This window comes from Convolutriloba macropyga, chromosome 2 (assembly GCF_964194025.1).
Source record: "Convolutriloba macropyga chromosome 2, txConMacr16.3, whole genome shotgun sequence".
Classification (NCBI taxonomy): Eukaryota; Metazoa; Xenacoelomorpha; order Acoela; family Convolutidae; genus Convolutriloba; species Convolutriloba macropyga.
In genome coordinates this window covers 60,219,923-60,233,853 of record NC_134469.1, presented here as the reverse complement: position 1 = coordinate 60,233,853, position 13,931 = coordinate 60,219,923, and the positions used below count along the sequence as shown (strand labels likewise).

At 35.0% G+C, this 13,931-nt stretch overlaps 1 protein-coding gene across 1 annotated transcript; it reads right to left on the bottom strand.

The window, feature by feature from the left end:
* Positions 1-3,573: 3,573 nt before the first annotated feature.
* LOC142335384 (tetratricopeptide repeat protein 36-like) lies at positions 3,574-4,849 on the bottom strand. The gene is made up of 3 exons (XM_075383846.1): positions 4,600-4,849; positions 4,223-4,393; positions 3,574-4,022 (listed from the first exon to the last, which is right to left on the bottom strand). The coding sequence occupies exons 1-3, from the start codon at positions 4,784-4,786 to the stop codon at positions 3,805-3,807; spliced, it is 576 nt and encodes a 191-aa protein (XP_075239961.1). The 5' UTR covers positions 4,787-4,849; the 3' UTR covers positions 3,574-3,804.
* Between the last annotated feature and the right edge of the window lie 9,082 nt (positions 4,850-13,931).

The following is a 13,931-nucleotide window of genomic DNA, read 5'->3' as shown; positions in this document are numbered from 1 at the left end:
ACACGCACGCGAACACACGCGCGCACTCATATATAAACACAGACACACGCACGCAAAAAAGACACACATACGCTCGCATAAAGAGACAAACTTCCATTTTCAAAATCATAAGCAAAACCGAAATAAGAACTTCACAATTTCACCGGAATTGAACAATTACAAACAAATCACGATTATTAAAGAAGTACGGTTATTAATTAAAGAAGTACGGTCAAATCTTTTAAATTAACGGAACAAAATTAGTTAAAATTAAGTTCAGTATATGCAATGACGGCATGCTAAGGCGGATGAAAAAAGCGAGAAAAACCATCGCGACAGCAACTGAATCGTTCAAAACAAAAATTATTAACACAACTGACTAACGTCGGAAGAATTGCTTTCGAACAATTAGAGGGAGCTCTAATCTATTACGGCCTGTTTCAATCAGAGGAGGAGCAACTAAAATCACAAAAGGGTTTCAATTGACGTCATTAGAGGTCAGTACATACCATTATACCCAATAAAATTTTAAGTGAAAAAAGGACACCAATATCGGAGCACTTTTACTTGGATTCTCAATGAACTGCCGCCACTTTGAGTTCAGCTGCATAAAATTGCGAATGAGAGGGAAATTTACATCACGCAAAATGAAAAAGGTTAAGGGCGCAAAAGTCACTCGAAAGGTAAAATCGGTCAAGCGAAAATTTTTATTAATTAACGACCACAACTTGTAGAATAAATACTTCACACTTCGTTCGAGAACAATTAACAGGAGGACTGAACGTAAACAAGAAGGCTGGTTTAATTCTGTGGGAGGAACAGAATCATCCCACACGCATTTACATTGTCACATCAGTGCATTAGGAAAGCTACTGCAGATGTTTTTATGCAAGAGTTTTATTCAGCAGGTTGCAGGTAAATGTATGCATTTTTTTGTGATAACCAACAAATGGATATTTCATTGATTCCGATTTTTTACTTTTAACTTAACTTTTGATCTCAACAGTCAGCGTCAAAAAAGGGGAATTATTTATTGCCAAATTATAAGGAATTGCCATAATTTGACGTTTGAGGCTACTGAACGCTCATTTTCATCCCATAATAGCATTTCACGCAGATAATCAAAAACTAAATTGATTCACATAATTTTGAAGGGAAATTCCAAAACCCCGCATCAGGAAGAACACAACAAATATTCTGTCTTATTCTCAAAACAACTTATCTTGAAGACAAAAATTGCATCCAAATTTTCTGTTGTAGCTTTCACAAGCAGAGCATTTTAAAAAACGTTATTTAAATGACGAAAAAAGTTTTTGAAATGTCCGTCGCATCGCAAACAATTAGTATGACTAGAGTAATTCGAAGTCAATTGAACAGTCGGAGCACATGAACAAAAAACTTCTTTCGCCCAGAATAAAATGTTTGCAGAACAATTTTAATCGTTCGCTTGCAGTCAATACACCGCCTGTACACACAGTACTTCTTGTTTTACAGTGCTTCCTGTCTCAAAAAATCTGTAGAGAATTTCCTCTCCGAGTCTTAAAAAGCGCTCCCTTACAAATCAAATTCATTGAACCAAAAAATATAGCCGGAACAATTCCGGAAACGACTCGAAGAGTCGTCTTCGTGGAATTACCTTTCAAATCAACTGGTTTCTATTAAAGTGACTACTAAAAACAAAAATTTGTCAAAATATGAAGATAGCACATAAAACCAACTGAACTAAAAGGTACACTACTCCTTTTTATTTAACAGGCCAAATTTTTGTAGGCAATTGAAAACATCAAAGTACGCGAGCAGGAAAATCAAGCAATGTTAGGCTCCCAAAACTTAATTTTGGAGAAAAAAAATTGAATACTGCAAGAAATGGCCGAAAATCAACTTCCGTAAGTTCTCTCAATCGAAGCACTACTTAACAATAAAAAGTAATCAATTGGTAACTGAATAATTTTGTCGCTTTAAATATAAAAATTAATTGTCGCTTTAAATCACAATGAACGCAATAAAACTAAACAGTGACCGAAAAATTAACCAAATAGAAATTAATCATGAAAAATACTAAAGAGACAGTACAATATTCCAACGCAGAAATGCGGATATTACCGAAACCAAGCGCTAAGAGTATCCGCAGAAAAAGAGTGATGTTCAAAATTTGTAAAAGTGAAGCTAGCAAACCTTCAGTGCCATATTATGTTAAACAAGAACAATTGCAAACAAAAAACTTTAAAAAGTCAAAGAAAAAAGACAAAATTATAAGTTAAAATCCATAATTTTCAATTTAATAGGGTCAGGACAAATAAAACTAAAGGTCTTAGGAGAATGTTAGAATGGAACACGCTAGAATATGGAGAATACAAACCTTGTGAAAAAGATTTGAAAAAATTAATTCGCAATTTCTGAACAACCAAAAAACTAAATTGGAAAATCTAATTAAAAATCAAAATGAAAAAAATTGAAATAGAAAAACGCCGATCTTATAAATAAACCAATGGAGGTTTAAGAACATTACATAGCCATCTTCCTGTCTCAGTCAGAAGTCAAAACAGCTCAAATGCGAAAAAGTAAACTAATTTGAAAAAAAAAATGTTCAAAATATGGTAAAAAACTTTTCCTGGATTTTAAAGAGTTATTGCGAAAAACAATTCAATTAGCAACAAAACGAAACCAAAAACACCGATGGTGCACAAAAAGACTTTTTACGGTAAATAAACACAAAATACCAACAAAGAACTGACAAAAACCGCCAAAATCGGATTAGTATGTGTACATTTTTATAAAAACAAAACACATCACGTCAAATAGAGGCATCAAATTCCAGAATTATCAAAGGACATTGACATATTTAGTTTTGGTTTGAAAAAGTGCGCTCAAAGAGCCAAAAGATGAAAATTAAAGAAAAAGCTCAATATTGACGAAAAATTGGCCAATTTTGCACTTGAAACGCACTATTCATGGAGCATCGATCAAAATTTACTTCTATAAAAAAATCAAGTTATTATTTTAAAAAAAATTTGGCCCAAATTGACGAAAACACGGCTAAAAACTCATCTACAAGCGCCAATCTCTCAAAAACTCTTTCCGAAGTCAAAAATTCATTAACTGAACGCAGCGCATGATCAAAAAACTTCTCCTGCTAAGAAAAGTTAGTTCACACCTATTAGGTCAAAACGCCGCCTGAACAAATAGTACTTCCGGTTTTAAAAAAAACCTTAAGAAATGCAATACTTCTTCGAGTCGTAAAAAAAGACAAGGAACACCGCTATTACAGCTTTGCAGCTCTGGAAAATCTATTTTTACTAAACAACGATACTGCGACACTTAGTTTGCGCAAGAACGTGGAACAATACAATATTCGGCAACAATTTAATTAATCAAATACCGAAAAACAAATTAGTTTGAGGACCCGAATGTGGCGACCAATTATGAACAAACTTTCTATACCAAGTTTAGTAGGTCTGCAAATAGTTCTTGAGAATTTAGAGAGTGTTAATTTCAGACTTGCCAAACAATTCGAGATAAAGACCAGTCAACTATTTCTGTTGAATTTAATAATAACGATGTAGAGAAAAAGTACTAAAACTCGATCAAACAAAGTAACTTAATAAAATTAATTTTCAATTAAATAAATATACATCTTGATTACAAATTTCAATACACAAAAATCAATCTGAAACGTCAACTGAGAAGTGCTGATAAAGTAAACTAAATATCTATTCTCAAATAAGCACCGAAGTGGAAACCGAATAAATCGACCGCAGCACGGAGACGGAGAACATATTTGACTAGACAGGTACTGCCTCAAAACCTCAATCAAAATTTCAATCGTCAGTCGTAAATTTGTTCTCCGTCTGCACATTTTGTGAGCATTGTAGTGAGCATGTCATTACAAAGAGCGGCGTAAGGGTTCAAAGTGACGAGAATCTTTTTGGCGAAGGGACTTCCGAGAGACGCAGCCAACCCCAGATCTCTCAACGCTAAGTCGTCCTGCCCCTGAAGTCGATGAAGACAACCACGTTGAGTGAGAGCCAACGCAGCTATTTCACCTATCAAGACCACAGATGCATATCGCTTGCCAATGTTTTCATCTTCAATTTAACATTTCATTCTCAATTTTTTTAAAAAAACTTTGAGCTGAGTTTCAGTATCACCAATTCCGCGCGATTTTAGAAACTGATATCTAGATTCAGTTGTGATTGCATGAAAATTAATGGCAAATATAGGTGTAATAATTCTAAAAGCTTACCCTTGCCATTTGACACTTGGATGGTCCTGTCCAGGTCATGCATTGCTCCTTCCTTGTCATGTCTGAGTTGTCTGATTTGGGCTCTGTTGTTGTAGGCAGAAGCGTAGCCAGGATCAAAAGCAATGATACCATCCAGTATATCGATTGCTTCGTCTAATTGACCTTCCTCCGCTAAATAAAGATCCAGATTCCGCAATCTAATAAGGACACCTTTTCAACTAGAAGCTTTCTGACTAACATCGACAATAATAACAGCTTCCTAGCAAAGGAAAATCACAATTCTCCAGTTCTTAGTCAGAATTATCAAAGAAGTTGGTTGCTTAGCGGCGTATTTGAAAAAGATACTAAAATGCAGTTACGCTGAGATATAAACTGACCAAGTTTAATCGCTTGGCGCTCTTGATTGGCTAATTTGAACAAATGTTCACTTCTGTCACTGAAAGGCTTCTCTGTGTTTATGCTCTCCGTTTTCTGGGACTGATGCCTCTCTCGCTCAGCTGAAGACACGAAAGGCTCGTTTGGGTTAATAATTGCATGCACTATGGCCTCATCAGTTGAAATCATTTTCTCTTCACTGCATAGGAACTCTATACTTGCTCAACAGATCTGGAAATAAGCACTAACAATCAGAGCAAACATCACTCACACCAAAATAATCTAATTCTCCGCTTCACAGCTGAAAAATAGTTCAAAATCTTCAAACTTTGCAGACAGAACAGAACAAATGCTTATCCAGAATGCTTCACAAATTATAATTAGACTTGTTAAAAGATCTAAACAACGGGTATTTTAACTGAAGGCAACAGATCAAAATCTACAGATCGAAAACATCAAACATAACCGACTAACGTCGGGCGAATTGCTCTCAAACGACCGGCGAGCGGTTGGCTTCGTCAGTAGCTAGCCACATGGGGGGGTGCACCTGGGGCTGATGGGGGGTAACACTGGGTTGGGGGGGGCAACACTGGGTGGGGGGGGGGGACAGCGCGGTGGGGGGTGGAAACGATAGGGGGGTCAACAGGGGGGGATGCACCCGGGGCTGATGGGGGGGCAACACTGGGTGGTGGGGGCAACAGCGCGGTGGGGGGTGGAAGCGATAGGGGGGGTCAACAGGGGGAGGGTGTCTCAACCTCTAAGAGCCGCCCTTCACACCATAAGTATAAGTATAAGACTCCAAAACAGTTTGAGCTATGAAACAGAGCTGAAAGGCTCTAAGAGCACTTAATGCCAGCTGTGCGCTACCTGTTTATCCCGTTTTTTGAGGACAAAAAGTTAAAAGCGTCAGACGAAAAATCGGTCAAGCGAAAAATCGCATTAAAAAAAGACCGACAGGACTAATATAATTGCTACAAACTTCGTTTGAGAGCAATTAAAAACTGAATTTAAAATTGTACCGTTTTGATTCTTTTCTCATGTTCATATTGATTTCCAGAAAATGTCCTTACTTTAAAAGCATGGAAAACGGCAGCCAACATTTCGGGTATATCGTTCATACATCACTATTTTTCTACTATACCAGAAGATTATCAAAAATAAAAAATAAGCGTACAGAAAATCATGGAGTTTTTGTTTTAAAGTTCAATACGTTCTCAAGACGTTCATTGGGATTGCAGAAAAACATTGGCGCAGACAAATTATGAGTGTCATAAGGAATAACGGAATAAAATTTAGCTTCAAATTCAAGAAGAATAGTAATCGAAAAATGAAACAAGCTCATGTTGTTGAACATTTAAAATGACAAACGCTGATTTTACGCAGTACGTCTGAAAAAATCTTTGGCTATTTTCCCCACCTTACAAAAATCCGTTAGTTGCAGATACTGGTACTTAACGCATAAGTAATCTGGATTTGATAAACAAAGTTTCTAAAATGCTAAATATAAAACTTCAGAAAGTTGGAAAATTGCACAACTTTGAATATTTCAAGGCGATTGCCGCTGATACAAACAACAGAACAACAAGAAAATTAAATCTTGAACAATGGAAATTTACAATTATTCATCTTTTAGAAAACAATGTGCTAATACAAAAGACGTCTTTTCAATAGCCCTAAATGGTCAAAAGAAAACTTTTAGTTTCTGCTAAACATTAACAATAAATCTCGAAGTCAATATATAAATTCCTGTGTTCGAAAAATGGGGCAGTATCAGTACCATAAACAATACCAAAGAATACGAGTTGAAAGATGTCAACGTTTTTCATTAACGCTAGTCGCACGAAAATAGGTTACATAAAGCAGAATAGGTTTGAAAACTGAACGACTAATGTCGGGCTAATCGCTCTCGAACGACAAGCGGGGCAATTTAATTCAGAGATGCAGCCTAGAAAACAATTTTCAGGGTGCTGGAGAAACTGGCAAGGGAGGTGTTCCAATTCACAATCTACTGACGCCAGTCTGAGACCTTAACCAATAAGGTATAGCTTCTTTGTAATTTCGTTGCTTAAAACCTCCTTTATGTCAACAACAGATCTCAATTGTGAAAGAACAAAAACTTCACGAAGTCATAGCGCCCAAGCGATCAAGAGAAAATTCAAAATAAAAAGGGAAAAAAGGCGAGCAAAATTTTTTCCTAAAAAGGCAGATGAATAACAATATTGCTTCAAACTTTTTTTTGAGAACAATTGAAAAAGAATCGTCATATGTTCAAAAACCAAAAAGAAATTAAAATCCTGTTTTCGCCAAACTCCAGATCACTTCGTAATTAGATGTTTACATTTTTCTAGCAGTAACCTCTACAAAAAGCAGGTTCAGTAATTCAAAATCTCAAATTTAGTTTAAGGTCGCGAATTAGTGTAAGCTCTTGCAAAAAATATGCTCTTGCAAAAAATATGTTGCAAGAGCGGCACGTTAATCGAATTGAAGTGTCCGATCTTCAAACTTTTTGTTAATAAGAGAGACTTTACCTTGCAGCAGAGACTGAAAAGGGATCAAGATAAAACTCCGAAGAAATGCAAATTATAAATTTATAAACTCCGATGAAATGCAAATTATAAAATTATAAATTTACTATTATAAATTATAATCAACGAACATAGTTGCAACAACAGCTGCAAAATATCTCCTTTCAACAAGTTGGCAAGCATAACAAAGTTAGCGAGATATTGAGCTGGTAGTAAACTCCGCCAATATTATTGCTATTCTATTCCTCATTTTCTTAATAAAAAAAAACTAAAATTTCGAAAATTTCTAGCCAAAAAAACCTTTTCAATATTCTTCTTAGATTTCCGTTCAAGAGACCTCTCAAGACAAGTAGGACAACTAATTTACTTTATCTCTCAGTTGCTTTCAAAACATCCAAGCAAGCTTGTCAAGGAATATTTTTTTAGGTCAAAAAGCTTCCACTGATGCCACCATCAATTTTTCAATTAAAAACCGAGAAACACATACAAAACCGAGGCAGCAAAAATATTCATTAAGAACTTAAGATGAGACAGTGATGCTAAGAATTTGATTTAAAGAAAACAGGCCCCGACTATAAAAAATCATTACACGAGAAGTGAATCTATGTTTATATGAAAAGAAATTTACCAGAAACAAGAGCAAAAACTTTGCATCGGGAAAAAGAGAACTATCACAAATCAGATTACCTATAAAAAGTGCAACAACATTCTAATAGTCTTCAATCATCTATGAAAAGCATGAGATCGCGTAAATGAGATCACGTAAATGAGATCACGTAAATGAGATCGCGTAAATGAGATCATGTAAATGAGATCACGTTAAAGCTGCCTTCAAAAAACCGTCTGACTGAGAGCAACAAATTGGTCCATTGACTACAACTCCTACAACTAATATAAGCAAAAGTCAATTTGTTAGAGATAAAAGTCAAATTGAGAGAGTTAACTCATGTGGAAAAAATGATTCAGGACATGAGCAAAAAGCTCACACTAAAAATAAATGAAAAAATCAGTTTACGAACAAAACTTAGTAGAAAAATTCCAAAAATGAACAAACAAACGCTGATTTAAAGCCAGATCAACGTCACGAAAAATACCTAGACAAAAAAACAACGGAGTCTAACGATAGCTCCCCTCAACAAAACTGCAACTAATAAAAAAAAAACCTCAAATTAGAGCCAAAACTTCAACATCATGCAAATTTTCAGTTCTCCTTTTTTTTACTTATTTGAGAAAAAGCTAAAAATCACAAATTTAAACAGATTTTTGCTTAAATAGCTAAAGTTAGATAAAATTAAAAGTTATAAAAAGAAAAAACTTTCAAAAAAAACTTGAGACTCGAATTTCAAAATTACCAATCTGATAGATATTAAACAACAGTGGCCATACTAACGGTTAACTAAAAAAAGTGCATTCCTCTCACTTCTTTTTACGACGAAAAATAACGATCCCCAAATTACACTGAAATTAATTCAAAGACAGTGTATTGCTCAAAGAGTATTGCTGAACTGTCAACTTCAGGCAAACCAAGTCTTGATGACGAACATAATCAACGAACATAGTTGCAACAACGACTACAAAACGAATTTATAGACCTCTTAAATTGAAAAAAAAAATGAATACAACCGATTAACGTTGCGCGGATTTCTCTCAAATGGTGACTGACTGGGTACTTTTACGATTAAGAACCGTCCTTCACACCAAAAATTGGTCTCCCCAAAACACATTTGATGAATCTCATACTTAGAGACTAGTAACGCGTGAGCCCTAAGGGAGCTGATCAGCCACTTAATACTCTCCAGGTTTTAACTGTTTATTCTGTCTTTTAAAAACCTGAAGATTGAAAAAAATGTCAAATATAAAAAAAAGCAAGTTTTGTCAAAATATGCTAAAATTCGTGATGCCAAAAAATGCTAAAATTCGTGACTCCTGAGGCAAAAAAAACTGAATACAGAAAAAGATGTCAAATATGAAAAAAATTGCAAGTTTTATCAACAAATGCAAAAACTCGCGATGTTAAAATTCGTGATTCGATTACCGCTAGAAACTATCCACTAACTCATTATCAAACATTAGTGATATCAAAATTTGTGATATAAAAAAATTGAAAACAATTACGTGGCAAAACAAAAATTTGCAGTATCCAACCCTTAAAGTTTTCTTGCCCCCAGTGCCGGAAAAACTTGAACGATGACAACAAATGTAAAAAAACCTGAAAACATTGCGAGTTTTGTAAAAAAAAAAAGAAAGCTAAGACTCGTAATGTTAAAAAACTTGAAAAAATTGTGAAACTTAGCATAAACTTGCGTCTTTTTGTTTGGATTACCAAAACATATAGCTCTTAAAATGGTCATCAGAAGTGCTTAAGTCTTGCAAAAGACCTTTATCTACTAATCCGAACCTCAATTTCAGACCGGTCGAAAAATGAAAAAACACAAAAAATTTTAAAATTTTAGGCTCAAAACCTAAAAATGAACTTTTAACCTTAAACTATGCCCTTCCCGGTATCTTCATCACCCAAAGCACTTGAAGAACTACTAAACGCGGCTCCGGGCCTCTAATGAAACTTATTGCCTACTGGCGCTACCTTTTTATTCCGTTTTTATGGAGGAAGTCTCATGGGTCAGAAAAAAACTGGTCAAGCGAAAAACTGTATTAAAAAGACCAACAGGATAAATACAATTGCTACAAACTTCGTTTGCGATAGTGTGAGAAAAAACGTGACAAAAAGAGAAAAGAAACCCCGCCGACAGAGACAGAGATCTAAGAATATTTTCCATGATCAGATTCGACTCGGCAAATCCTAGTTTTCTAGCGTTGTTAGTAATTAAATCAGATAAAAAAACTGAACTGCAAAAGTTTCGCAATAGAAAAAAGTCCAAAACCATTTTTTTCTCTGGAGTTCTGTCATGTAATCTAATATAATTGCTTATATAATTGCTACAAACTTCGTTTGAGAGCAATTAACCATGAACCGATGCGTTTTCATAAATGTTTTGCCTCGCAATTTTCAAGCATTTTGTGAATTATTAAATTATATTTTGTTAATTTAATAACTAAATTAACACTGATATCTAAATTCTCGGATGTAAAACATCAGAACTTAAGTATATTCTATTGAATATCTACCTCAAATTTAGTCAAAATTTATTATGTTGTCTAATATGAGCACCAACGCGTTCATAAATTAAGAAAAATAACAGCTGATATAGTAAGTCCCAACAACAAGAAAACAATCAAAAATTCAAGACAGGCAAAAGAACATCAAATTGCTTATTTGTTTGCTAATGTTTTTCACAGATAACGGAAATATACTAATTTCTCTGGTTGTTTAAAATTTGAACAACAACTTGAACTCTATATTGAAGTTTTGAAAACTTTACTTGCGTTGCAACTTTACAGAACACACTATAAAGAGCAAGGTAAGATGCTAGACGTTGAAACCAGAGATATGAGTTGACAATAAGCTATTTATTGAATTTGGCAGTTGGGTGGTGTCTCATGTCCGAGTCTCTGTGTTCCTCTTATAGACCTCTTAAATTGGAAAAAAAATGAATATAACCGATTAAGGTCGCGCGGATTTCTCTCAAAGAGTGACTGACTGGGTACTTTTACGATTAAGAACCGTCCTTCACACCAAAAATTGGTCTCCCCAAAACACATTTGATGAATCTCATACTTAGAGACTAGTAACGCGTGAGCCCTAAGGGAGCTGATCAGCCACTTAATACTCTCCAGGTTTTAACTGTTTATTCTGTCTTTGAGGACAAAAAGTTTAGACGAAAAACTCGGTGAAGCGAATAGCCGCATGAAAAACACCTGACTAATGTAATTGCACAAACTTCGATTGAGAGGAATTTGCAATGCAGGAAAAAAACAGACCAATTGTGAAGGGAGTACAGCACGCAAACGAAGAGCACGACTTCATCAGAACATTCTAGGACATAATTCGAATCCAAAGCCGATATAGTGAAGTTAGCAATTTGCATTATACCAGCTGAAATAATTGCAGATTACTTTGATTCGCAACAATTAAAAACATAACCGACTAACGTCGGGCGAATTTCTCTCAAACGAAGGGGCGTGAGGTGAGCGCAGGGGGGATTGCCACCACAGCGGGAGGGGGGAGTAGGTGGGGCAACGGTAGGAGGGGGATCTTTGGATGCACGGGGCCCTTTCGGCCTGAACGATGTACAGGATGGGGATTAGTGGGGGCTGATATGGGGGCGAGATGGCTGGGGGATCAACTTCTAAGAACCGCCCTTCACACCATACGTATGAACCGCCTTTCACACCATAAGTTTAAACCGCTTTTCACACCGCTGCGGGCTACCTCTTTATCCCTTTTCTGAAGACCAAAAGTCAAATACATCCGATGAAAAATCAGTCAAGCGCAAAATCGCATAAAAAAAGAACAGCATGATTAATATAATTGCTACAAACTTTGTTTGAGATAGTGTGAGAGATAAAACGCGAACAAGAAAAAAGAAGGAAAGAAACCCCAACCGACAGACAGACAGACAGACAGACAGACAGACAGACAGACAGACAGACAGACAGACACACACACACACACACACACACACACACACACACACACACACACACACACACAGAGAGAGAGAGAGATAGATAGATAGATAGATATACTGATAGAGAGAGAGAGGGGGAAAGATCCAGAAATATTTTCCATGATGAGATTCCACTCTGCAACTAGTTTTCTAGCGTTTTTAGTAATTAAATCATATAGAAAATTGAATGGCAAAAATTTAAAAAAAAAGGTTTCCAGATTCCACAGGAAAAATTCAAAATCACCATTTTTTGTCTCGGCAGTTCTGTTATTTAATCCATCTGCAACTTTTAAAAAATTTCGCTGGCCAGTAATGATCGTTAAACTCAGAAAAGCACGAAAAAATTCAAAAAGAAAAGATTTTAAAAACGTTGCAAATTTAAACAAAATCTTGCCAAAAAGTCGTAAAATTAACATCTTCAGAAACATTTCATTGTGTCAAAAAATATCCGGTATCCGTATTTCAAGTCTTAAATAGCTTCACTGGCGCATAAGGATCCGTATTACGGAACTTCAATAATAATTTTCCAAAAATTTGAAAATAAATTTTATCAAAAAACTTCTAAAAATTGGATAAAGATAACCATTCCATTAACTCCATTCCATTCCAGAAACTATTCGACAACTTATTTCCAAACCTTGGAGCAGGTCCCGTCGCCCACTGGTGCCGGGAAAAATAATGGAAAAGTTCGTGATATTAAAATCTTGACAAACATTCCATTACATCTAAAAAGCTATGCAGTTAGCTATTATCAAATCCTAGAAGAGGTTCCTTGGCTATTGAGGCTGGAGAAAACTATAAAATGATGAAAAATTTCAAAAAATTGTTCTTAAAAACTGCTAAAATTTGTGATATTAAAAAGTTAAAAATTATTCCATAGCCATTGAAAACTTTAAAGTAACTTATTATATAACCCTAAAGCAGGTTTTCCGACCCCTGAGGCCAATAAAACCTGAAGACTGAAAAAATGTCAAATAAAAAAAACAAAGTTTTGTCAAAAAATGCAAAAATTCGTGATGTCAAAAAATGCTAAAAATCGTGACCCCTGAGGCCAAAAAAACCTGAATACAGAAAAAGATGTCAAATATGAAAAAAATTGCAAGTTTTATCAACAAATGCAAAAATTTGTGATGTTAAAATTCTTGATACGATTACCGCTAGAAACTATCCACTAACCTATTATCAAACATTAGTGATATCAAAATTTGTGATATTAAAAAATTGAAAACAATTACGTGGCAAACAACATTTTGCAGTATCAAACCCTTAAGGTTTTCTGGCCCCCAGGGCTGGAAAAACTTGAACAATGACAACAAATTTAAAAAACCTGAAAACATTGCGAGTTTTGTAAAAAAAAAAGAAAGCTAAGACTCGTGATGTTAAAAAACTTGAAAAAAAATTGTGAAAATTAGCATAAATTTGCGTCTTTTTGTTTGGATTACCAAAACGTATAGCTCTTAAAATGGTCATCAGAAGTGCTCAAGTCTTGCAAAAGACCTTTATCTACTTAACCGAACCTCAATTTCAGACCGGTCGAACAAAAAATTTGAATTATGAAAATACACAAAAAATTTTAAAATGTTAGGCTCAAAACCTAAAAATGAACTTTTAACCTTAAACTATGCCCTTCCCCGTATCTTCATCACCCAAAGCACTTGAAGAACTACTAAACGCGGCTCTAGGCCTCTAATGAAACTTAATGCCTACTGGCGCTACCCTTTTATCCCTTTTTTTGGAGGAAGTCTCATGGGTCAGAAAAAAATTGGTCAAGCGAAAAACTGTATTAAAAAGACCAACAGGATAAACACAATTGCTACAAACTTCGTTTGAGATAGTGTGAGATAAAACGTGACAAAAAGAGAAGGAAAGAAACCCCCACCGACAGAGACAGAGATCTAAGAATATTTTCCATGATCAGATTCGACTCGGCAAATTCTAGTTTTCCAGCGTTGTTAGTAATTAAATCTGATAGAAATAACTGAACTGCAAAAGTTTCGCAATAGAAAAAAGTTCAAAACCATTTTTTTCTCTGGAGTTCTGTCATGTAATCTAATATAATTGCTTATATAATTGCAACAAACTTCTTTTGAGAGCAATTAACCATGAACCGATGCGTTTTCATAAATGTTTTGCCTCGCAATTTTCAAGCATTTTGTGAATTATATTTTTTGATAATTATATTTTGATAATTTAATAATTAAATTAACACTGATATCTAAATTCTCGGATGTAAAACATCAA

Excerpts from the sequence above, each read along its gene's own strand:
- LOC142335384 (XM_075383846.1), bottom strand. The coding sequence starts at position 4,786 with ATGATTTCAACTGATGAGGCCATAGTGCATGCAATTATTAACCCAAAC. Across the intron at positions 4,394-4,599 it reads GCGCCAAGCGATTAAACTTG|CGGAGGAAGGTCAATTAGAC; the intron begins GTCAGTTTATAT and ends ATCTTTATTTAG. Across the intron at positions 4,023-4,222 it reads CCAAGTGTCAAATGGCAAGG|GTGAAATAGCTGCGTTGGCT; the intron begins GTAAGCTTTTAG and ends TGGTCTTGATAG.